This window comes from Cyrtonyx montezumae, unplaced genomic scaffold (assembly GCF_038088225.1).
Source record: "Cyrtonyx montezumae isolate F1298 unplaced genomic scaffold, pur_monq_1.0 scaffold_12, whole genome shotgun sequence".
Lineage (NCBI taxonomy): Eukaryota > Metazoa > Chordata > Aves > Galliformes > Odontophoridae > Cyrtonyx > Cyrtonyx montezumae.
In genome coordinates, this window is record NW_027071848.1 from 13,347,741 (window position 1) to 13,373,636 (window position 25,896).

Consider the following 25,896-nt stretch of genomic DNA (forward strand, 5'->3'; position numbering starts at 1 on the left):
ATTCACTTCCAGAGCATTTTGTGTGGGCGCTGACAAGGTGGGATGGATCAGCACTTTATGTTTAATCTGGAAAACAAGGAGAGCTGGAAAAACGCTTATCAGCAATGTAACCCGTTCTTTTCCTCTTAAGACTTGTGAGAAAATGTAGACAGAATATGAATTTACCTATTTGGGTGCTGTTCTATAGCAGCACTAGAACTGGCTCAAAGTATTTTACATGTTTTTGCCTGCCCAGGAACTATCTTGCTATTATGGTTGGACTAGATGATCTTGTAGGTCCTTTCCAACGTTATGAACCTATGAACCTATTGCCATCCATGTACCACAGGCGGTCATAGTTCTGACTCTTTATCTATCTCGTCCAGGTAATATTCATCATCTGTGGTGGTATCAGAGTCTGAGTCTGAGTAAGCAGCTGGGTCATCCTGATAGATGTCAGGCAGCTCCCGGGGCGACGAAGCAGCCGAGGATACCTTGCTCCCAGCAGAACTCGAGCTGAAAAGCTCTGCTCTGTTTATGGAAGGGGTCTCTCCATCTCGGAAAGCGCTTGGGTTGTTAAGAAGACAAGGTCTCCACAGTCGCCCCTCTGTGAGTGACCTCTTGATATTTTCCAGGAAAGCTAACTGTTGTTCTTTGCCAAATATACCAAACTCAACAGAAGGATACATCAGATTCCTCGTACTGTAACATCTTTGATCGTTCAATGCCCAGTTTTCATTTTCATCACAGGACAACACCTCTGAGTAAGATTTACATCTCTTCCCATGCACGCTGTCTTTTGGCAGAATATTACTTCCAGAGGCAAAGGTCTCGTGGGAATCTTGAGCACAAATACTCTCAGAAAGGTGACGCTCGTGCTGATTTTTCACACGAGTCTTATGCAACAGTTGGCTATGCAAGTTTGCATTTCTTAAGCTGTTGGATTCAGAGGCATTCTGATGCTCAGTAAGCAAAGCCTGAGAAGTCAAGTTCTGCTCTGAACATATGTCTACCTGCAAGCAATTATTTATAAATGTGTTTGAGTTTTTGTCAGTTAAAAGTGGCAAGGGAGGAGTGCAAGCACTGCTGCTAGCTCTTCTTGTCTCATCATCTGTTGGGTCCAATGTAGTAGCGCTGGGTGAGATGGGACGGCTTGCATTTTCTAACCTAAGCTCAGGTGTTTGGGAATTCTTATTTCTTGAGGCTAATGCTTTATCCAGAGGTAGGGTTGTAAGACTTGGCCTATTTTCCACTTTTGCTGAAGGTTTTCTGGAACTGGTGGCCCCCTTCTGGGTGTATGAGCTTGTAAGAGACCTCCAGTTTAAGTTGTTAACAAGCAAAGAAGGATCATTCACATTTTCACTCTTCCTAGTCTCAGCTGTTTTTTGTATTTGTGTACTCTTGTCAGAACCCAAACTGTGATTCTGGTTTTCAGTTTCAGACTGCAGAAGTGGCTGATGGCAACCTGCTGAAATCAGTGCTGCATTAGGGGACATGCTCACCTCTGAAGATGCAGCATTTCCATCATTCTGTGAAAAAATATTACTTATGTGTGGTTTGGGAGGTAAATTTTTACTTGAAAATTTTCGACTTGTTTTGCAAACAGCTGCCAGTTTATTTTTAATTGAAGGCCTATTTTTCCTTTTTTCTATGTCTCTGACTTTGTCTCTTGTGCAGTCGGAGAGAAGCTTGTTCTCATTTTTTTCTACATTCTGTGTTAATTTTTGGTCTTGTGTAACCCCGAAGACTTTGTCTTTACTGTTAACGTCCAGGCCGCTTTCACTGTGCTTCTTTAATGCCTGCAAACCACTGAAGTCTTTACCCACCTGAGCACTCTGCAAGTTTTGCTCTTTTTTAATTTTCAGATTCTTTAAGTCACCTGTACCTGCACTAACCACTTCATCTGACTGAAGCACTGCATCAGCACTGGAAGCCGTGCTTGTCTCAAAAGCTTTCTTCTGAGATTCTGAGAGCATTTTACTATGAGAGCTTAAATCTTGTGCGTTATTTCTTGAACTGCCAGCTCTTAGCGGCAGTCTGCTGCTTTTGTTACTATACGGAGGGGTGGTTTGGTGTGGGAAATTTACTCCCTGTTTCACTTTGGTGCTACCCCTGCCTGTGTCCGCCCCGGGTTGCAGCGGCACATCAGCACACTCTGTGTGGATCCTTCCACGAGAACCCTTCTCCCTCGTGCGGAGAAGATAACTGTACTGATTTTTATTCGTACTTACTGCAGCAGGCTGAGAGCAGTTTGCAGAGTTACTCTTCCGTATGCTATTCTTACTTGTTGAAGCAGAACAAAAGGGACTCTCCAGAGGTCTGCTTGATTTGAGAGGGGTAGGTATAGAGGACGTTAGCGGTGTGGCTGTTTGAGAAATTTCCTTCTTTTCTTTCAGGTGTGTTTCTGTATTTTGGTTGTCTGACGCTTCAGAAAGGCCTTTATCCACGTTAGCCACTACTGCAATGGATTGTGTGCCACCTGAAGAAATGTCTTTTGTTGCCACATCAGAAAGTACACTATCTATTGAAGAAAGACCTGTTGAACTGTTATCCTTGTTTACCACATTCACTGAATTGGAAGTACATACCTCCTCGGAGCCAGGAGATAACTGGGAATTCTCTTCTTCATGGTGAACTACAGATTCTGCATTCTGAGGTGTGACCAGAACTGAAGCTGCTTGGTCAGAAGAACAGGGAGGCACCTCTTTCTCCAGAGTACTGGGGAAAAAAACATTTGCTAAACTCACATGACCTTCACTCTTCTTTTTTTGTATTCTCGGTGACTGAGAATTTTCGCCAGGAAGAGATAAATCTGCATCCTCTGCATTATCCCTAAAGAGGTTACAAAATGTTTTGGAATGCCTCCGTGGCAGCGTGTAATAAATTGAAACTAGCTCATGGTACTTGACATGATCTTCATCAACACATACTGTAAATGTGCTCGTAGTTTTATATTTCTGCAAACAGTTTCCCCCCTCCTTGCCATCTGGAAACACTGAGGATTCTCTCTTGCTTAGATGTTTACATCTGTCTGTCAGCTCAACTGATGCGCTGCCACTCACGGAATCATAAGGACTTCTGGATAAAGGACTGGAGTAATCTTTCTCTCTGTAACTTGTAGCAACATTTAATGGTGCTGACCTTAAGAAGGAATGTTTTGAATCTAAACAAGACACATCTCTTTGACTAGAACAACAGGGGTATGCTCCACTTGGAGTTTCAGACCTTAATTGATCATACATGCTTCTTCTATTTTCTCTAGGGAAAGAGATAGGTGTATCTGACATAATACCAGCAATGCTAGCTGATTTTCTCGGTAAAGTGTAATAAATAACAAGTGGATCAGAGGACTTGAGGCTACTTCTCCTTGGGGAACCAGTGATGCTGCAGCTACTGGTTTGTCTCAGCAAGCTGTCTTGCTTGTGAAGCCTTTCAGTACAAGGTGAATGATTCCCTATTTTTCCACTTTCTTTTCCAAGGCAAAAATAATTTAAACTATGTTCAGTGGTCTTGGGATCTCCATCAAAACTACCTGTATAAGCATTTCCAGAATTTCCCTCCTGTAGAGAACTAGTCTTGAACTGTCCACTACAGTTCTTAGTACCTAAAGTGCTCGTATTTTGTAGTGCTTTCTGTGAAGTCTTTTCGGTAACACCCATTCCGCTCCCTTGAGCTGTTTTTCCAGCTCTGTGATAAAGTGCTGGTGGTGAACTTTGTGAGGAACTAGATGAAGGGCCAGGAAGCCAGGATGACAGGCCTTGACAGTTTGCTAGTTTCTCAGTGGATGCAGCAGAAGCAGCATTCAGCTGTGCAGACTGTCCCTGTGGGGCAGCTTGGTTAACTGCTTCTGCACTCTGATTATCATGTTTGACACTTTCTCTTCTTCTCACATAGCGCAGATTATGCTCCCATTCTTTCTGGTTTGGAAGAAAAGATTCCTTTTTGCTCTCATTAGACGGCAAAGTACAGGGAGACTGACTGAATACGCTGCTGGGTGCACAGTTATTTTCCTTCATTTGTACATTTCTTTTACTGCCGTTCGATGCATCCATTTTTGCAGTATGTGTTCTGGCACTGACGTGGGTTTGTCTCATTGATCTCAGTGAGTTAAAATGAGGTGAATCGCTCTGCAACATAGCAAAGTTATTTGAGGTAAAACTCTGGGTATTGATGTAGTTTGTGTCTGCTTGTTGAGAAATAGACTGTAAGGGTATGATATTAGTGTCCACTTCATCTGGCAGTTTCCTGCATTCAGCCTTTTCTAGCTGCATAACGCCCGCTTTAGTACTTCTTTGGGTAATGACTGAATTCCTGTTCAGTCCTATAGGTTTCGTTTCCTTCAAATTAGGTGAGACAGATTCATCGCTTCTGACAGCAGAAGAAGGAACTAAAGAGTTACAGCTTAGCCAGGGCTGACAGCCTTCAGTGAATTCTGAAAAAGCTCTACTTGTACTTCTCGTTATCGTTTTAATATTCATGTTTTCTGGAGAATACATGTGAAAATCATTCTGCAGGTGCTGAGAAGCAAACTTGGCATTTCTGGTATATGCCAGCTGCTGGTCATCTAAATTTGCCATCATCACTTCAAAGCTGCTATCAGGAGAAATAAAAACATTATCATTGTAGTATTGAGGAATATCAGTCCAAGAAACATAGCTCTCCTTCTTTCCATAAGGAGGATTATTGTGGTTTGCATACAACTTGCCATGAGAAGAAATATCTCTACAGTATGATCTAGAGAGATTACTTTCTGATTGGTAGAATGGATAATTTTCCCAGTTATCAAAGGACAATGGAGAAGCAGCTTTGTCGGGGCAACTAATTCTACTGAAGCAATTACTGCTTGAAATAGATCTCCTGTAGTGGTGTTTGGAGTGGTAACAGGCATATTTCTCATTTTCTTGCAAAGACCTAGGGTATCTGCCATGGTCTGTAGCATGGAACTCCATCAGTGATTGGGTTCTAAACATCTTTTCTTGAGTTGATCTTTGCCCAGGAGAGTCTGGTGTATTGTTCCATACAATAGAAGACAAAGGAATTCTCTTTGGGTTTTGTCGACCAAACCTTGGTACAAAGCCATTGTTGTTCTCCCTTGCCAAAGGACACTGTAAACTTGATGCTGATAGCTGGTCAGAAGACACCGACGATGGGCATCTCCGAAGGGAACATACAGAGTAACTTCTGCCAGCTGTACCCCTGTCCATGTAACTCTTGTACCTAAACCCACTGTTCTGTGCTATGGAAGGAGGATACAAGCTACCTTCTGAAGAGCGCCCAAAGGAGACGCAAGGCAGCCTGCTGCTTCGCACATGAGAAGTTCCATCAGCTGCACCGCCGAATTTGAAATCATCTTGAAAGGCTGTTTGTTGCCAGTTTATATATGCACTGTGCAATTTCCTTGGTCTGATGACGATCTTGTGCTCATCTTTAGCTCTTACTGTTCTCAGTCCATCTGGGAAAAATGTGCTGGGTATGTCACTCCAGTCATTTCTGAGTTGCCCTCGATTAGCAGCGTGCCTCTTCAAAGCAGGGAAGGCATCTTGATTGTGCTGCACATTTGAGGCACTGCTAGTAGAAACTGTCCTGTCCAATGGATCTTGGGATTGCTCCTGGGCCAGCTGGTCATCTAGATCATTTAGAACTGTGCAAGAAAAAACAAATACTTGGTTTTGCTTTCTGTAATCTTCTGACTATTTATGTTTAAAAAGTACTACGTTAAAACTGATTTTGAAAGGCGTCAGCTTCTCAGCATCCAAAGCTGTTTCCAAACGATGCATTCTACCACAGGACCCTTCAGTGGCCACTCATTATGAACACAAGAAAAAAATAAAGCACTGCTTCTGGACTAATCTCAAAACTGATTTTTATGTAAACGTTAGGCTTTATGCTATTTAGAAGAAAACCAAAACAATCTCAGATTTTCTCTCACTAGCTAAATGTATGTGTACGGGCAGACTTCCCAAATCTAGTCTGTAAGCAAACAGCCCTGACAAGATTTCACAATGTAAAGTGTAAGTAAACTCGGAGCCCTCTGTGTGATCACAACTTACAGTTATGGTCTTAGCGGAAGGGAATGCAAAATCCTGCAAACATATTCAGTAGTCTTGCAAGACCACTTTGTTTCATTTGGAAAGGAAGTTCTTCAATAAGCTGTTGCTTATTACTTACTCTAGAATGAACACTGAAAAGGGCATTTTCCAGATAAAATAAGGTAACAGGAACCTGTGAACCATTCTAACAACAAAGCTGTAGTTACAGAGAGTCTCGTGAACAGGAATTCAACACTATATAGCTCAGCTAACCAATACATTCAGTCATTAAACTAACTACCAGCAACATAAAGTATTTTTTTAAATAATTATGTTGACTGTATTATTTCTACATTTTGAAAATATAGAAGACATAAGACACAACTGTAAATGGATTTGGCTGTTTTGTTACAGCACTTTTTAACCCAGTCAAATAAAAAGACTGACTGATCAGTCAATACAAATCTCTGCTAATCATACCGAGAGAGCCAATTTAGTATAAGAAAATAGAGGAGTTATTTCTGAGTCTTCCATTCTGAGTTAAGCTACATAGAGTTTTTGTGTCAGCAGGCAAGCACACAGCTGTGACTGATGCCCAGGAGCAGTGAAGGCTGTGTGGGTTTCAGGAGAACCACTGCCCCCTGCACAGTGCTCTTCTCTTTCAGCACTGCCAGCTCACCCACTGCTTTCTGATCACACTTTAAATCCCAGCTGTGAGCTGTCGTTGGAATTTTGGGCAACAGTTCTTCTGTAAACTGGCTCTGATCTTGCCTCGCTTCTCAGCAGAAACAAAAAAAGAACTAGCAAGAAATGACTGATTCTGTGAGAGCTCCCAGAAAGGCAACTGAAGGCCTTAGTGCCTCTTGCTTCTGCAGCTGGAGGCTTTAAATGCATCAAAGCATGCTCAGTGGTTCATCATCAAAATCACACGTGCAGGAAATTGGGATGAAATTCTTCTCCCACAACTACATGTCTACATCTAAAGAAAGCAATAGAGACTTCTCTCAGACTAAGCAGAGAGAAATGTACACAGTCAGATATGATTCTTCTGAACTCAATCTGCATAGGATGACACATGGTCTAAGAGGGAAAGGTGACCCATCTTAATGTTTTGGCAGAGCAAATAAAGTCAGCAAAAAGTGGCCACTGCATTAGAAAGTAACGAGCTATATCTTTGCAGCCTGTGCTTTTGCAGAAAATCTCAGAAACTAGTTACCACAGCCACCTCTGGCAACAATAATGTTAGAGCAAAGTTAGCACATAACACTTACCACTGAAAAATTCCTTCTCTAGCTCTTCGTTCCACTCCTGGGTACTCTCTTCCACCACTTCATCTTCTTTTACATCAAAAGAATGACCACTTGTATCAGCTGACATCGGGGCATTACACGCTTTAGCCTGTTAGAAAATGTAAGGCAACATGATTTTAGTTCTAAGTGTGGGATCAAATCCCAAGCATCATGTCACATCACAAACCACGTCACAAAACACAGAGGTCAGTACATTCTTTGTGGGTCCAAAATTCTTTTTAAGACTAAGTGCTATGTTATTAAAATATACAACTAATGTTTTGTAAAATTGCATCCCTTTTGAAAGCTCTTACTCATGTAGAAGATTTTCTCATTTGGTCCTCATATTGTAGTATGTTTTGGATTTTGGATACAGAATTACTACTTATGAATAATTCAGAGTGTCACTTGCTTATTTTTTCCACATGCACCCTTTCTGCATTTTATCTCTTCACTTCAGACTTCCTAAGTGCTTTTTTCTTGACCAGCACATTTTAAAATCTGCAAGTTGATCTCCTAAAGAAATTTAATTATTAATTACCACAGACAATTTTCAGATTGCAGATTTTCCATGTCTTATCTATTACACTGTTTAAGTACTACACCAAAGCCATTTTGGCTGTGATAAATGACCTTAGAAGCAGGAAAAATGTTGCCCTGTTCCCCATGGTCTGAGTGCAGCCCTTGTGCCAAGCTGGAGAGGTTCATGTGCCATCCACAGTTCTCTCAGCTCATGTTCTCAGGTGAGAGAAGTGCAGACAGCTGCTGAACTGCTGCTTTGTTTTAGCTGAGATCCTTCCCCATTTTTTTAATTAAACCCCTTACAACTTCTTAGCTTTCAAAATTTGTAACATTTTAGCTGTAATGATTTATTTTATTCAATAGTGAGGATTCTATGAATCTTTATGAGATCTGTCTCAGACACATATTACTAAAGATTATCCCGTTTTTGAAGTCTGAGAGAAGGGTGGTGGCTACTTTACCTCCTTTATATCTTTGATTATATACTGTATAATTCTTAGTCCCCTCTGTGGTTATACCATACAATTGAAGAGGAGGAAAGACATATTAGTAATACAGGGCAATAAAGTAATGAAAATAACAAATATCCCTGGGGGAAATCTGTTTATTTCAACAGAGAACACACACAATACATCACATATATATTTGTTATTTTTTATGCTTGAATTGAGGTTGTGATTATCATGTGGAACATTCAGTCAGAAGATAATTTCCTACTGTCAAAATTCACATTTACACGTGAATTCCATGCAAGGAAATGGTGCAGGAGCAGGCTCTAGCTCACTGCCTGCCCATGCCAGCTGCCATTTTTCACTATTGTACAAATGAAGAAATACGAAGTAAATAAACTATTTATTCAAAGTGAGTTTTGATCTGTTTGTACTTTGATTACAACTGCCAAAATATGCAAAGATTTTGGTCTACTTATTTATTCTTGCAGTTGTTTCATCATTAGAGTGCCAAAGCCTGTGGTTTACTGGGTAAGTTAATTTCACTGCCACTGACAGATCTTCAACATGGTTTACTCAGTGTTTAAAACAAGAACTGGGGAACATGACTTAAACAGGTGTTATCTCAGCAGCCTAAACGAAGGGCATTTGTATTTGAAAAGCTTGGGATTTAAACACTGCTGGGTATAAAGTCTATCTGCTACTTACCATTGCCATTTCTTCCACCTTTGGAGCTGTGCTCGCAGAGCTGTCATATCTGTAGGCAGAAGGATTTAAACATTGGTTGGGAAAGGAGCATGGTATCATTTTACCTGGTAGTAAATAAGCAGCAGTTTCCCTTTAACACAAGAGGCACTGGTAAAAAAGGCAAAAAGACTGCATCATGAAGAACCCACCCCCTGCCAAAAAATCCTGCTGACAAAAAAAAGACTGAGGAAATCTACCATTTGGTTTGGCCTTGTCAGTTTGCAAATGTTCTGGCTACAGAGCCAAGAATGAACTCAACCTGCTGATAGCTCAGTGCTTCCAGCAGCCTGGTTATGTTCCACCAGCAGCGTGGTTCACATCCAGCATTACAGTGGGATAGTGCTACTTCCTTTTCCAAACAGCAGTAAGACAGTAGGCACCATGAGTTGCTGGAGTTGACTATCTATAAATCAGTAACTGGTTTGCATCTAAACTTCTACTGCTTTTTCCCTTCTGTATTTCCCCATGTAGAGAATCACAGAACCGCAGGGGTTGGAGGAGTCCTCTGGGGATCACCGGCTCCAACCCGCCGCTAAAGCAGCTCTGCCCTGCCAAGGAAGGCACACAGCAGCACATCAGCTTTGGTGTGAACCTGGAACTTGCTCATCCAGAACAGCCTTCATGTACCCATTTTACACACGTTCCCTGAGGATGGTGAGGGAACTGACTGATCCATGTGCAGTGCGGGTGGCAGAGCGCACCGGGCTGCACTCCCTGCACCCTGTGGGCACGCGGCTCTGCCGGGCAGCTGCAGGCATACCAGCACAGAAACAACCAAACAAACTACAGCACTAGACCTCACCAAGTCCATTCCCTTCTTCACATCCTTGCTTTATGAACAAGCCCACCCAGACCCTTCAAAAGCCCTGAGGGCTCAGCTTCTGCTCCCTGCTCGCCCTTCCTGGTTGCAGAAACTTTTTTTCCCAGGAAGTTCTCGAGAGAAAGTGAAGGAGGGAAAGAAGATTCTGCTCAATCCTGTTTGTCTCAAAGTCTTTTTGAACAGCCTTGTTCTTAGGCTTTTAAAGCCTCCTCGTGCTCAGGCAGACTGTTTCATTGTGCCTCGGCAGCAAGTAGGAACCGGCTCGTTGGCAGGCTCGCTGTGGCCAAGCCTCCCTCCCCAAGTGCTTTGTCATTTGTTTGCAATGTGCTTGTGGGCAGGGAAGAACAGTTGAAAGGTGTAATTTGTTTTTGCTTCTGTAATTGTGAACTTTAAAACCAAGATTCCTCTCTGCCGTGGGGTCCAACTGAAACCAATGGAAACAAGCCCGGTGATCTCAGAGGGCTTTGGGCCAGGCAATCCCACTCTGAAAGCCCTATTTTTCTTTTGGAACGCTGAATGTGAACAGCCATCCATTCAGTGGGGGACTGCTCCCTGTGAATGTACACAATCAGGGCTCAGAGGTGTATGTAACTCTTCCTTTAAAGCAAAACGATGTCAAATACGTTTTAATGTTTCTATCACAAATCGTGAACTCAACACATTCCAGAATTTTTACAATGACTTCCTGCAAACCAAGCTCAACGAAAACCTCTGTCTTAGAGAGTTACCTTCATTTTAATTCTATGCATAACAAGAATGTAAAAGCTTGGCCGGGAGCTCCCTCCTTCAGCTTCGCCGTGCAGAGTTGCTCCCTGCTCGTTCCCATCCTGTGTGCTGGACACAGAACTGACTGCTCTGTGCAGGGAAACCCACACGAAGCAGAAGCAGGTGCTTCAGTGTGAACCTTCTGCTGTTAGTCTAGGCAAAAATCTAACTTTAATGTGCACCTCTGGCATTATTCTAAACCCCTCCGCGCCTTCGTTGCCACTGTTCCTTGAGAAATAACTGATCAGTGCATCCTGCCTTGCGCTCCTCCCTGCCAAGCAGCACAGACAAGGTGACTTTAATCTCTTCCCCAGCCAATCTTTTCAACTCCTAAACTGCCCCTTCTTTTTTTCTTAACTTTCAGCATTTCAAACATTAGAGTTCTGTTTCCTTCCAGAGAAACACTGTTTAATTTTAGGAAAAGGTAATCAGTTTCTCTTCTTGTTAAGGCTATTAAGCAATGTTTACATTGTTTCTCTCCCTCACACACAGGCGCACTTGTAAATGTTACTCACAGTCAGAAAAGGAGTTAAAATCTGCTCTAGCTCAAAAATATTTGATATCAAAAAAACCACCTTCTTACTTTGGAAAAGCAAAGTTATTTGTTAAACATTTTCACTTATATGTGTATATACGTATATATGTTATGATAACAGAACGTAAGATTAAATGTAGGACTCTAAACTACCACTACTGATAACAGTAATATAAATCCATGAATTGAAATCTGCTGCAAATTGCTGTTTTCACTGTGGCACCTGTCTTCCCCAGGCCATGTCCAAGTTAACAATGTCAGACTGTAATCCACTTTCTTCTGTACTCTTCTTATCAGCGTTACCCGAGAAGCCAGCCGAGCAACACACACATAACTCCAATTTGTTGAAAACACAATCAAATAGCATTTCTTTTCCAGCATAAATAACACGTAACAGAAGAGAGCAAGAATGGATTCAAAAACACTGAGCACCCTTGAACCAAATACAATCAAACATTTTGCACCATCAAACTACAGTTACAAACCTTTTCTTAGCATCTTCTGTATCTCCACATAAGCACAGTCTTTTCCGCAGCATCCATCACCATTCTCAGACCAAAACACCACCACGGCTGATGAAACAGTCTCTCCAGCACAAAAAGGATCCTCTGAACGGCCACCAGTGCTTAGAGCTAGCTCATGCTTCTGCCAGGCACACTTACCCACGGGACTGACACTGCTGCCTACTACTGTATCTCTCTGACTCCCCAGAATAACTCTACCTGGCGAGAGGCAGATTATTTCAGTGCTCTGACTATGCATCAAGCAAACCACATGCCACGGCAACACCTAGAAGAGGGTGGGGGAAATTTTCGACAGAGAGGCGTGACTTGAAAATGTGGCAATCAGCTCAGCTACACGTCAGGACTGACTTGTTTATTTTTCAAGCTGTGCGCTGCAAGAAACCAAAGGCACCCGAATCTAAGATAGGATAGATTTTCTGGAGAATAGAGAGATAAGTATATATTAGAGGAGATGATGCAATGAGCGGGCATGACTGATATTTTTAAGAAACCATTCCAGTGCTTAGCTCCAGCCTAGCCCTTCTGCATCAGCACGCTGGCACGAAGCGCTCCAGCTCCCTGAGCCAGGAGCCTGCTGGCGCGGCAGGACGGACTGTGAGCACCCACAGCCTTGCACCACGTCCCAGCACACGGGGTGTTCTCTGCCACAGGAAGGAGGAGGGAGCAGGTGACACGTACAGGTGTCTGCTATAAAACTCTATAAATGCTTCGTGGTGTTTTTTCCTATGCAGTGTTGCTATGTAGAACTGTTACCAGTAAACATCCACAGAACTAATCTTGTTGCCTTTACTCAATCTCTCTTTACTTCTCTTGCTTTGATCCAAACACCCCACAATGGAACGCTGCCGTGCTACAAAACCTGTGCATCCCACTGATCACCATTTCCTGATGCTCTCCTTCCTTGTTTACCACAGCAGTTCCTTGTCCCAGTGCCGTGTCACCCAGGGAGCAGCCCAGCACCCTCAAACAGTGACAATCAGCTCTTGGTGCCGAAGATCTCACAGCTTCACACCTGGATATGAAAGCAGTGCATGAAACATGCTCACTTATCTTCACCGTTCCCAAGCATTAACTAAGATGTACACAAAAAGAGTAATACTTCATTTGGGTCTTGGTGGCACCTGGAGACAGGGACCACACAGGATAAAATTAGGAGAAAACAGCCTGACAAGCCTGAGCGTAGCCCCCATATCCACTGAGCTTTAACCCTGTGGGTGTCAGGGGGAAGGATGCTCCTCCAACCCTGCAGCACTGGCACTGCTGATGTGCTGGTCCTTGGTCCAGCTCCAGCTGAAACCAAAGTTCCAATGAAGCACCACAGACAAAAGAACCAGGAGCTGTCCTATTAGTCTGGCTGGAGCTCCAGGCCCAGCTCTAAGCTGCCTCTGGGCCATAAACAATGGGAACTGCTGCAGCAGGGCTGCCTGGGGCCCATACTCTCTGCACAGCCTGGGAAGACGATGCTTCCTCGTGATGCCACTGCCAGAGGGCACCAGCTATGTGTGCTCTGTACACCTTTTCCTACAGAGGTATTAAACAGAACCCAACCACTAAATCCAGGGGCTGCTATACACGCAGAACCTCTATGCAAAACCTGAACAAAATAGATTCTGACAAGAGACCTAGCTACTACTTGCCACTTAATCTTCATTCTTCCAATACATAACAGACAATCTCTCATTACATGACCACCTAAAATGTCTGCCTTTCTGCAGGAGATAGGAAAATTACTTTTAGCCAAATTTTCCAAACAAAATGTAGAACAATTCACAGACTTTAAAGACCTTTAAACATCAGAAGTAAGGCATGTTCTTATTGTAGCTCACCGTGGTTGCTTCTGAGTCTGGCTTTTCCTTGATTTTCTGAAGGAGAAGAGCCAAGCAAAAGGTGATCTGAACCCCAGGAAGGAAGTGGACGTGTTCTTCTGCGCTTGAGGATTTGTGCAGGACGACATTTTGAATTCTTTATGACCTGAAAAATATAAAAATTAGACTGGTTTCAAAGTCTTCTTAAAAGCAGTACTGAAATGCACATTGAAAGTTACTTTTTCACAGTTTTCTTTTGCTTACCTCTTATACCAGAAAAATCCAATTTTACGGACATTTTTGGGCACAGTATGCGGCGTGCTGCTTTCTAATGACTAACTAGAAGGCTAAGGGAAAGATAAGCAGGTCTAAAGTTTCAGAAAGTACTGTTGTTTCTGGGTGATATGTGTGAGATAAATGAGGCTGATTTTCAGGAAGCAAAAAGTACACAACCACTTGAAAAGCAGAAACATTTTAAAATAAAGGCACCCACAATCATTAGTAACTTTCTTTTCACTTGTGTAATAAAATATTAGAGCCCTGAATGTACAATGGATGAATGGACTGCAATGTAACTACCTAAGAGGAATTCGGTATTGTGTATTATACAATTTTCTCCATGGGATTCCCTGGGCTGCTCCAAGGCTCTGGAGTATGTTTTCTGCTGTAAACCAACCACCAGAACTGCATTTAAATGCAAAATATCACAGACAGTTTCAGGTTACAGTCTGATTTCTTCAACTGCAGCAAGCCACTGGGGATAAACCCAGTGCGCCTGTAGGAGCAGTGCATGGCAAGGAGAGGACAAATACTGTTCACAGGTTGAGGAAAGGAACTGCAGGGTCTGCTGCTAAAACCTGCCACAATAAACTAGAGGACATAAGGAAATAAGGCACTGCATCTTTATTTTTTATTTTCCTATTTAAAACATCATGTCTGAAACAAGACAACAGCCTGACAATGGCTTATCCAATGACCACAGGAGAAAGCAAAAACAGAAATGGGAGCAAAGTGCCACCAATAAAAACAGCAAGAGGCAGTGTTTTGGACTTAGTTCAAAACGAAGAGAAAAATTCATGTCATGTGACTTAAGCTTCTACTTCAGTGACAATCCCTGTGCGTGACACAACACTGCTTTCTTTTACCCCTTCAGATGTGATGGTACTGCTGGACTCACCACTGAAAGTGACATCAGGAGAGACCTACCACTGCTCTGCTGTATGCAGAATGGCTGAGGGATGTGGGCAGAGCCAGAGTCCAGGTAGAAGCAGAACCTTTTGTTAAACTGATATGGCTGCAACTACCAGAGAAGCCTTTGAGGCACACAGCCCCTTCTTCAGGTCTGAAATAGAAACAGCAGCTTTCAAAGTCAAACATCAGGGGCAAACAACCACGCACAGCTTGGTTTGCCAATGCAGCTATCAGACCACTTTAGAAAGATAGCTGTGGGCAAAGAGAGATGACGAGGGGCTGACAGGCAGGAAAGAGACAGAGCTCTGTCCTGTGGAGGGCTGTAGTTTCAGAAAAACGTTTATAACCACCTTTTGTTTGAAATACTTCTCTTCACATGATTCTGCTTCTGCTTGCTATAAGGCTCAGACAGGAAGATCTCAGTGAAGAATGTGCAAAAAGGTGAATGTAATAAAAGCATATATTATGCACGAAAACTATCTGGAGGGAAGACGAAAAGATGGTACAGATGCTATGTTTGGGAAAGACACCATGAGTTCTGTGTGTGTTCATTCTGAATGGGCAATAGCAGCTGTGAAGTGAAATCTCTGGCCATTCCTTCCCAGCCAGCCTGGCTGTCCAGGCTATGTCACCCACCCTGATCACCAGCACGATGTGCCCTGAGCCCAGTGCTACAAGGAAATCCCCTGCCAGTACAGCCAAACCTCCCACCCCAAGCCAGATTATCTACTTATTCTGCATGTCATTTGGGTGCTTCTAGTTTATTTAAGAAAACCAGGGAAAGCTGAAACAGATTTTGTATGAAGCAAATATTACTACTTCAACTGGGAAACCATCACTAAATTTACTGCAATAACAGCAACTCTGGGATGAGAATATCAGGGATTTTGTGTTGTGACTCACAGCTCTGCCTGAGATTCTCTGAATTTGCTTACAGTAACACTCATTTTGAAAAACATACTTTTGGCAAAACTTTGATTTGAGAAGAAACTCAATGCAACATCAGAAATTCCTTAACTACTAAACTCTGAAATGCTTAAGACATTGGTCTGGTGAGCATTATGATACAGGTAAGGAAGTGGGAAAATGCAGCTTACTGCTCTTTTTGCTGTTCCTTAGCTGATGCTCCAGTGGTGGTTTTAGCATCGTATTGACATCAATGTTACTCTGGAATTTTTTTCTTTGTATTTCTTCAAACCATTCTCCAGTCACTCCTTGCAGCCCTGCTTCAGATTTCTTTCTCTCTAGGAGTTTTCTAGAAAGAATAACAAAATAAAGCAATTAATTTAAAAGCCGATTTAGACATTGCAGATGCATGATTAGGAATTCTTCCCGTAGTTCATTTCTGTCAGTAATATTTCTCCCTACAACATGTTTGAAAAGAGACACAGGGGGACAAGATGCATTCACAGCAACTACATGGAAGACTTCAGTGGGAGTAGAATGCTCCTGCTTAGCAATGAGACTGTGACTGGCTAAACTGGACTACTCATATGCCTGCATTATTCTCTGCCTCCAAGTGCATCCTTCTTCCTTGTAAAATGGGGTAATAATTCATAAGCATTACAAAACTAATTGAAAGTAAGATTAGATCCAGGCAATAATTGAATTAAAATGAATAATACTATAACAAAGCAATTCTTACAACATTTATTCAGTCATTTAAGCAAAAGCATTAAGGAGATTATTCTGATTTTCCTGAGGAAGCGCGCCAAGGCGCAGGCAGTGGGTGCCTACCATGTACTGTTTCTGTAAAGAAGAGCAAATACTGAATTCAGCTAATAGGTATTCATGCAACATGCCTAACAAGTTTGTCACATTTTCCCCTTCCCTTCCTGCACAGTGACTCTTCCTGTGTTGGATATGCATGCAAGCAGCTAATGATGGTTATGGATGCTCTACAAGCAGACAGGAGGACTGAAGAAGCTACACACACGTGGCTACAAATGAAGAAGCTGCTCAGGAGCAGGCTCAGTTTTTATACCAGGAGATCACAGGACTGCACTGCTTATCCAGACATAAAAGAACAACACACGCTTGCAAAGAAGTCTGAATAGTGCAACTTACTTGTTTTCAAATTGCATTACACAAGTCCCTAAAGTACCAATGCAAATGTGGCAAATCCACACCCAGTGTTTTCTGATGGCAGCAGAGCAGAACGTCGTGCTCAGCCCGCGGATGTAACACCAATGTTCTACCACGGTGCTCATGTCAATCCTCCATCCTAATCTGTGGTAAAACCCATGTCCAGGAACATATGTGATTCCAGTTTTCCACTTACATAAAAACCCTCGTTCTCTCTCAGACACAACACTGCTTCATGGAACAAACTGAAAATTAAATGTCTTGTCTGGAAACGGATGTGCGTCCATCTGGAGCTGATAGAGAGCACTGTCCATTCCAGCACCTACTGCTCATCTGCTGGCTTCTGAAGGATAGGAGGGCAGGACAGAGACATTTTTGTTAAGTGAGTATTTTCCCTGAAGAAGACCAACAGGCACAGGCACAAGTGCTTGACATTTCAAATAAACTTATTACAAAGGCAAAGATGTTAATCATCACCGACACTGCGCTGTGGGAATGATTCAGGGTGGTGAACGCCATCTGCAGCATAGAAAACAGCTCACACTAATAGGAACCAGGAGGAGGAGACCAACAAAGTGCTCTCCTGTGCCAACTGCATGACATCACCCACGTGGCCTTAGCAAAGGGGATCTGGGACATCAGGAGGAGCAGAAGTGCTCGGAGCCAGGCATGAGGTATGCGGGGAGTGGCCACAGTCGGAGTGAGTGCCTGGAGAGCTCACGGGGCTGGTCTGCCGAGGTCCCAAAGGTGGAGACCATCTCCCACATCCAACCCCTCCTACAGCCCTTTATAGCAGCCAGAACTCACTGTTCCCCTCTCCAAGGGAAGAGGCTACAAAGTGCTCTACAGAAGGCACCACGTGCACCTCTGCACAGGCAGAAGGGTGACACCATGCCTAGCAGTGACACCTGACGGCAGCAGCCCCAAGTGCACCCAGCTCCCTGCACCAGCATCCTTCCCACAACACTGTCCCGGGAAGGCTCTCCAGCTCTTACATCATTTCTATACGTATGCATTCCAGACAGAAGGAAAAGCACTAAAAAAATCCACTTACTCTAGCATCTATTGTACCAGGCATGGAATGAATGATACACCAAAAATATGTGTTAGAAGTTTTGCACAAACTCTGACATTAACATGTAAACATTGTAATATCTTTTCTGGCTCAGGTTTGGCACTGTCTGTGCTCATCACCTGTGCACGTGCTGCTTCTGAATGGCGCTGTCATCACCAGCACACGAAATAAACTTTTGAAACTGGCTGTGTGTGGTACACCCACATATGAAACCCTATATATATATATATACAGTTAAGTGAGTACAGAGCAGTATTAATGCATGTGTAATTGGAGTATTGTACGACTATTAAACACTTCTCGTTCGCAGTGACTCCCAGCCAAACCGCATCGTTGCACCCTGTACCCGCTGCGCCAGCTCTGCACGCCCCTCGTGGCCACGAACTACCAGGGAAGCCCGACTGGAGGAACAATTACAACAGGAGATGCTATCTGCAGTCAGAATTGCAATGAACTTGCCTTTGAGGCAGTGCTGTTGTTACCTGGAGTGCAAATTGCATATTGAGACTCTGTGCCCTAGGAGTGCCTGAACACCTAAGCACTCTCTGCACCAAAGGTATGAATCCACCCCACCTGCTCCATTCATCCCTCCCCTCCTTTCACACAGAGCCGCTTCCTCCCGGGAGGGGCAGCCTGCTGTGGCCGGCAGGACACCCCGAGAGCTGCCGGTAAGGACTAGAGGCAGCTCCCGTCCCAGGTGACACCGAGGGGCCCGTGCCACGAAGCAGAGCAGGCTGCAATCCAGCGTGAGCTCAGCGGCTGTGCCTTTCTAACTTTGCCCATCGATGAACCCACACAACACCCGAACCAACGAGACACTCCAGCACTGCAATGCCTCCGTGGTGTTTTTCAAAACATCTCTTCCTCCCTGGCACAAGCGTGTCCCAGCATTTCTTACGCAGACTTCTCTAGGGAAAAGTTAACCTACATGGGTGCATGCATCAGACTTCTATGTGCGTTATCATACAAACACTGTGGAATGAGCTGCAGCCATCTGCCGCTCCCTGTTAGGATAACAAGGGGCTGTCGTTGCTGCTGTGAGAGGAAACGTCTCTTCTCTACCATTCTCATGCCGTACATAAGCGTAAAATGCAAATATGCAAGGCAGTGAAACCAGACTGCCAAACAGGACATGTGGGGCATCTTCGCTGTTTGCAGAGGGAACTCGATCCCACTTCTGTCAAAGCAGAAGTCATTGGTTTGAGCAGAAGCAGGATTCGCCCCCTGTGACTCTTCCCATACACCCAGGACACAGCAGAGCTGGTACAGTCACCAAGCAGCAGAACCACACACACTGGACTGCCAACACACCGGGGTTTACTGCCCAGATCCAGGTCCTTGGTCAGAGAAGACTAAAGCTGAAAGGGCTGCACATCAAACCAGGGCCAAAAGCACAAGCTAGCAACTACAGCGGGATCTATGAACCAGGCACCTAAAACAAGCCCGTGTCTTTACTTTGTTTATATTCCTCACTTTGCCAGTGAGGAGGTCTGAGATGCTAAAGAACAGTGCCTGAAGAAGCAGGTACTTTCCAATATTTCAGCTCAACTTCCCACCTTCCCACTGCTGTGGGCATTAAAGCCACAAGCCTGAGCTCAGATCTTTACCATTTATATGGCCAGTCAATGTTCTAGACAACTATGGCTGTTATCACAGCCCTGGATAGCTCTAAAATGGGTACACAATATTTACTGCTCCATTTAATTTTCTAAGAATATCATTTGAAGACGTACCTTAAAGTTGTCCCCTTACTTAAAAAAAAAAAAAGTATTACTGACAACATCAAAGACTACCAGAGCTGAAATAACTACAAGAAACAAAACAGTTATCTCCTGTTTCACATATCATAGCAAAGAACCCCAACGTTCCATTTCCAAGGTCCCAAAGAAGCTTTTGTATGGGGTTAATCCTGCCAGGAAGAGAAACAAGCATACAGAGAGCCCAGATACTGTTTCCTAGTGCGTCAGACAGACAGAAGGACTATTCTCTAAGGCAGACTTCTTTCTCTGCAGCTCGAGGTTTTTTTACTCTCATCAAAGCAATCTTTTGTTTTTCTTTCTTACTGCTATTTGGCTAATGTCTATAAAGCAAATAGTCTCTATTATTATACGTGAAACAGTATAAAGAAGTACATGAATCAGACAGGAAAACTGACTCCAACGTTTTGGTTGCACTCATGACAAGACAGTGGAGAAAGATCTAACCCAAAAGCTGCTTGCTCTTTCCAGTGCCCTATATGTGTGCAGAGTTAAGCATTCTCTGGAAAATCAAGGTCTTCCCTGTTTGGATTAACAAAACACTGCACTGGCAATAATGCTTGAATCTAACTCAGGCTGATGCAAATACATCAGTTAGGCTGTTTTTCTCTTCTCCCAAATGATTGCTTTCTTCATACTTTTCACTTTCATTATTGCTGCTGCTATTTGTTATGCATTGGTTTTACAACACCTATTAACACACTAAGTTGCCTTCAGAAATCATATTTGTCTGACTATCTGACCAACAAAACTAAACATAAGGAAGGGCAAAGAGTAGTAGCCACAACAAGGAAGACCAAAGAGTGTCTGGGTTCAGCTCTTCTGTCCAACCATAACCCAAATACCACCAAACGTAAAGGACCGACTTTCACTGCCTGCAGCAGCTGCTGGGGAGTCACCTAGTGGTGACACTGCAGGACGGAGAGGAGGAACTGCAAATACCAAGCGAGGATCACCTCGAGGGCAGGGGAGAGCTTTCACAGCCCGGCACTGAACTATGCGGGTATGTTTCCAGTCCCAACTGACTGATGCCAGCTTACAATCACCCTAAATATTTAGGCACTGAAAATGTGCAAAACCAAGAGAAGGAATTGGGGAGAGAGTAAAAAGGGAAATAATCTCTGTAGTTTTTCCCTCCCAGACTGTGCATTTTATGAGGGAGAAGTCCTGTGGACACAAACATACCACTTGTGTACACAACTTGGATATCCACCCTGTAGTAGTACCCTTTCAAGCTGCAAGTAGGGCTAACTAAGAAGACAGATGCAAACAGCAGATGCCATTTTGTCCCCACAGCAATTCACTGACAATGGACAGCAGAGCCACACATTATGTCTGCTTATATGTGTCAGGGACGCAGCCAGGGATGTATGTGCATTAAAGGTGGGGCATTTCTTGTGCTCTAATTGAAGTCTCATCCTGTTTGCTCAAAGGAAAATCCTTGTACTCCCACCTCTTTTCTATTTATTAAAAAGCAGGAAAAAAACCAAACCACCAACAACAAAATACATGACCCAGGAATTTTCTTTAATACACGAATATATTTGTAAAATTTCTGTGATACTTCACAGAGCTTCAGAACTCTCAGAGTGAAGGCAGTCAGCAGCACTGGTAACACTCAACCCACAAAGACAGTGGGATTATCAGCATGCACAAACATTACCATCAGACTCTTCCTGTGTGTTGAACACTTCTTTCCAGTCCGCAATTCACAGTTTCTCTTATGTCTGCATGTTTTACCTTGAGTACATGGGCTGGAAGTTCCAGTTGTTTTTTGCCATGGTAATAATTCCTCACGTGAAACTACACATAACAAATATCCTGCAGATTCTTCTAGTTGCTGTTCTCCTTCACTGAATCCAACACTCCATTTCCATCTCTAGCTTTTGTCCCCACGGTGAGAGCACAGAATGGAATCAGATGTTCTCAACTAACACTCCAGAATCAGGAGCTCAATGACTGTCTTCATAACATGGAGTTTCTAAAGCACAGAGCACTGCAAACTGAGATCACAGGAGCTGAGGGCGTAACGAGCTGTAACAAAGCTCCAAAACATTGCTTTTAACAATAAGCCATTATTGCAGCAGCTGCCCCAGGTTTACAGCGAAAATATTATTTCAGTCCTACTGGAACAGAGAAGGCTGAAAGGATACATCTTTTCATCGAGTTTATAAATACTTAGAATAAAAAAGCTTTTTGTCCTTTAGGCAGCTGGTCAACAAGAGTGAATGAGGTCAAATACTGCCCGTAACATCACAGCCGTCAGCAAGGCTCCATTCTCTGCTGGGCTGATTCTCTGCTGCTTCCTCTCTGTGAAGCTCACAACAAGGGGAAGCTCCAAGCTGAGAACATTTTACAGGTGACTTACGATCTCTGAAAACGACAGGTCCAGATCAGATGGGCAAGGTAAAGAACATTACTTTATTATGCTGCCAACACTCACAAGCTACCTGCCAATATTATGTGGTAATAACAAAACAAATTCGTGATGCAACGGAAAGGAAGGCTACCCATCATTCTTTAAAGCATGCCACATAGCTTCTGAATTGTAGTAATAAATATCTCCAATGAGATGACTTCATTAATAGGAATTTCCATTAGCACTAGTAGATGCTAATAAGTGCAACAGGTATAATTCTCCATGCAAAGTTTCTGATTTGATAGTAGGGATAGATGAAGTCTAAATCCAAAGACCTTACATGACAGGAGTATGTTATGGGCTCCTGAATTTCTGTCCTGGAAGCCTTACACAGAAATACAGATGAATACCATGTGTCACACACATGCAGTGAATCTTTTATCAGTGGGGCTCATGCATGTCTGGAAACCTGAGACAAATCTGCTTGAAGAGATAGCACCAAGACTGGAAGGGTAGACGGGTTGTGAGGCTGGGAATCTGGTTTTCTTAGGTGTCCCAGTTTAATTCAAAGGTAATGATTAACAGTAAATCTATTTACTCTTCCAGGGTAGAGCTGCTAGTTGATTGTGGGACCTTTTACAAATATTGATAGCATGCTTAGAGACAGTCATCTCTGTAAGTAATTTACAGCTCAGCTATAAATTTTAACTGCTTTACAAAGACATACAATGTAGATGCCTTTTTTATGTTACTGCATTACTTTCTTTATTCAAAACCTTTCCTTGTTAACAATACAAGAGAAAATAAGGCAAAAGAAACAGGCCAGATGAGAATGCTGAATAATGGAACTTGGTTGCAAACAAAGACAAAGGTCCCACCTCTGTAAGTAAATTTCTGGACAATGGACCAGGACAGGGCTCTAAAATCTGCAGACTACAGATCTAATCATAGAATCACCAAGGTTGGAAAAGGCCTCCAGGATCGTCCAGTCCAACCATCCACCTATCACAGTATTTCCCACTAAACCACGTCCCTCAGTACAACACCTAAACATTTCCTGAACACCTCCAGGGACCATGACTTCACCACCTCCCTGTGCAGCCTGCTCCAGCACCTGACCTCTCTCTCGAAGCAGTAGTACTTCCTAGGCTTAGATGTCTGTTGGCACAGGGCTAAGCCTGAAACCTAACAATCTCAAAATACACCTTTGCAACCTCAGGGAGCTGTGCAGAGTCTCATACACTTGAAGCAAGAAATACAGAAGGTTATGACATGTGCATGTCTTGTTTATGTGTTACTACAACACAACAAAAGCCTTGTTTACACTGCCTTACATTCAGGAACGTGGTCATAAGAATGGATGAAGACTCTAAAATTTGACAAAGTGGATGTTTTTCATCTGGAAATATAACACTGATATATATTATATACTTACACAGCCCTTGTTACAGAGCCTTAGAATCTCCATTTTATCACATCTCAGAAAATAGATAAATCTAACTAATTCTTTTAGTAATTTAAATATAAATACATAAAGTAGATACAAATATATATTTAAGTTCATTGAAGACTACAATAAAGGAAGGAACAGAACACCAAGACCTCTAGTCATGCTGCTGCAGCTCTCCCAGGGGCTTGGCTAGGAATTCCTTAGCTAGGATACCACAGATACATCAAGCAGAAGTAATACAGTTGGGTGATTATTCCAAGCACAAATTAAATTGTGTGTAATTTATATATGATAAAGTAAAAATAGACTGTACTTTTCATCATTTACTCTTAGCTTTTATTTTGTGTTTTTGATGTGTTTGGCAACTGTGGTACCAATATACACATCTAATTTTTTTTTTTTGAGGTAAGACTGATGAGAAGTGCATAGATCCAAGTAGGAATTTGAAATACAGGCCTGTATGTACAGTTTATTACATTTAACAGTGTTAACAGAATGGTCCAGCTACAAAAAAAGGATTAGAAACACTTTTAATATGAACATTTAGATGCACAAGTCTCAAGGAAATGTTTCCAATTTTCCCCTGCTTTATTTAATACCTTTTGTATATGAAATTTGTATGTTGTAAAAAGTTTCAGGTTACCAGCACTAGGAAATTAAATCATTTTTAAACGTAAAAACTAGCACAGGAAATTCTGAACTGAGGTCTGTTCTTTAGACTGTAAAGTCCTGCAAAGGTTGTAGAACACAGAAGAAAACCAAGTATCTGTGCCAAAGGCTCAAACTCCATTTGGTGAAGCTCCACTTGATTTGAAAATTAGGTTCAGAGAACAAAATGACTGTAAGGGATAATTAAACTTGGTATACATAAATCACTAACAAAAGTGAAAAGGAAATAGATGCATGCAACATCCTACAAATGTTGTCAAAACAGTATCTGACACAAATCACTGAACGTCAGCTGAAGCCCTGACATTCAGCCCAACGGACTTTGCTCCCAACTGTTAGTCAAGTTTCTCCAAATGCCACAAAAACAACACATGCAAGTGCTGCTTGTCTAGATGCTCCCAAGACTCCACTTTACATACATCAGAAGCCCAATAAACTAAGCACCTCAGCCTTCACCATGGACAGCACAACCCCGCTGAGACCCTTGCTAAGGTGTGTATTCCAGCACACATTGCCATCTTTCACAGATCTACAGTACACACATAACCTGAAAACAGTGGTGCACAGCTGTGCCTGTACTGGAACAGTGAAGTGGACCTGTTCTATGCAACACTTTTTTCACTGTGTGGTATAACAATTTTAATATTCCTGAAACATATGCAATGACCTGAAGCTGTTCAGGACACTGAGAATATACAAAATGTCAGAACATGAAAACATTTCTGAGGTCCTTCCGGGGCTGCTCATTACAGACCAATTTTCATCCCGTTCTTTAAGGTAACAACAGGTAGCACAGGCTACTTCACAGGCGTTACCTCTTGGAGAACCAGTGACTTCAGCTGTGGAAGAGGCAGACGCTGCCGAGGATGTGGAAATATTACTATTCGAGAACTCAAACCTAGTATGCACATAGGCATCCTACAAGGTGCACGAGTCCTTACTTGATTCACAGCTTTGTGGAAAAACTTAACAGAATCAGACTTCTGCACTAGCACCTACTGCTGTCACTTATATGATCTACTTATTCTTGTGACCTAGTCAATTTATCCAGGTGGACGAAACCAAATTAATTCCACTTTCTTAATTAAGCTTGGACTTAGAAGCTACCTACTCACATGCTTAAAGGTAACTCTGGGCTTCAGTCTCATCTGTCTGACATTCCAAATGACATCAGCAAGCAGTCATACAGTAATAATCATCACTGACAATGACCTGTTTTCCATTTTTATACTTTATCACTTGAAAACACACACTTCATGACACAGCACCTACCCTGTCACAACACCCCTGTGTGAATGAGCCTGGATGGAAGAGCTCTGACCATGTCCTTCCCACTCCTGTGGGTCTGGCTGTCTAAATGCTGGGAAGTACAGAGCTGGTGGCCTACAAGAAAATTCTTGTGAAGCAAACCAGACGCCTCAGCCAGGGCTGTCCCTCCATCTCCTGGGATCTGCTTTTAAGTGGAAGCTGTCCTACTGTGCTGTGCCTGAGCCACATCCCAGATGTGTCCTAGCTGTGTCTATGTAAGGCCACGACCCTGCTGTGCAAGGCCTGGACCCCAGGCCGACATCGCTGCATGGCCCCTGCTGGCCACGTCAACCTCGGCCTACTTGGCCATACTGGGCCACATCCAACCCCAGCCAGCATCACCAGGACTGATCCTGGACCTGGTGTGAATTCATGGCCCAGACTAAGCCCTGCTGTGTCATGATAGCCTTATCTGGCAATGGGCTGGGGCTGCCCCCAGCTTCAGGATGGGACAGGCTGTGGTGGCGAGGCCCCATCCTGACAGCCCCATGAGGACACTGATGGATTCGGCAACCCTGGCTTCCAGGGAGCAACACCT

At 43.1% G+C, this 25,896-nt stretch overlaps 1 protein-coding gene across 5 annotated transcripts in view; it reads right to left on the minus strand.

The window, feature by feature from the left end:
• Positions 1-314: 314 nt before the first annotated feature.
• Positions 315-25,896, minus strand: part of EXPH5 (exophilin 5) — a 32,024-nt gene continuing 6,442 nt past the window's right edge. For 2 of the 5 annotated variants that reach the window (XM_065730060.1, XM_065730061.1), the window contains exons 2-6: positions 15,753-15,910; positions 13,486-13,630; positions 8,977-9,025; positions 7,280-7,406; positions 315-5,620 (exon numbers count right to left, since the gene is read on the minus strand). In XM_065730060.1, the coding sequence (XP_065586132.1) occupies positions 333-5,620; positions 7,280-7,406; positions 8,977-9,025; positions 13,486-13,630; positions 15,753-15,910 (5,767 nt within the window). In that variant the 3' untranslated portion in view covers positions 315-332. Of the gene's footprint in view, positions 5,621-7,279; positions 7,407-8,976; positions 9,026-9,212; positions 9,244-11,620; positions 11,832-13,485; positions 13,631-15,752; positions 15,911-25,896 lie in introns of those variants that run through there. The other 3 variants (XM_065730064.1, XM_065730062.1, XM_065730063.1) reach the window with 3 other exon arrangements.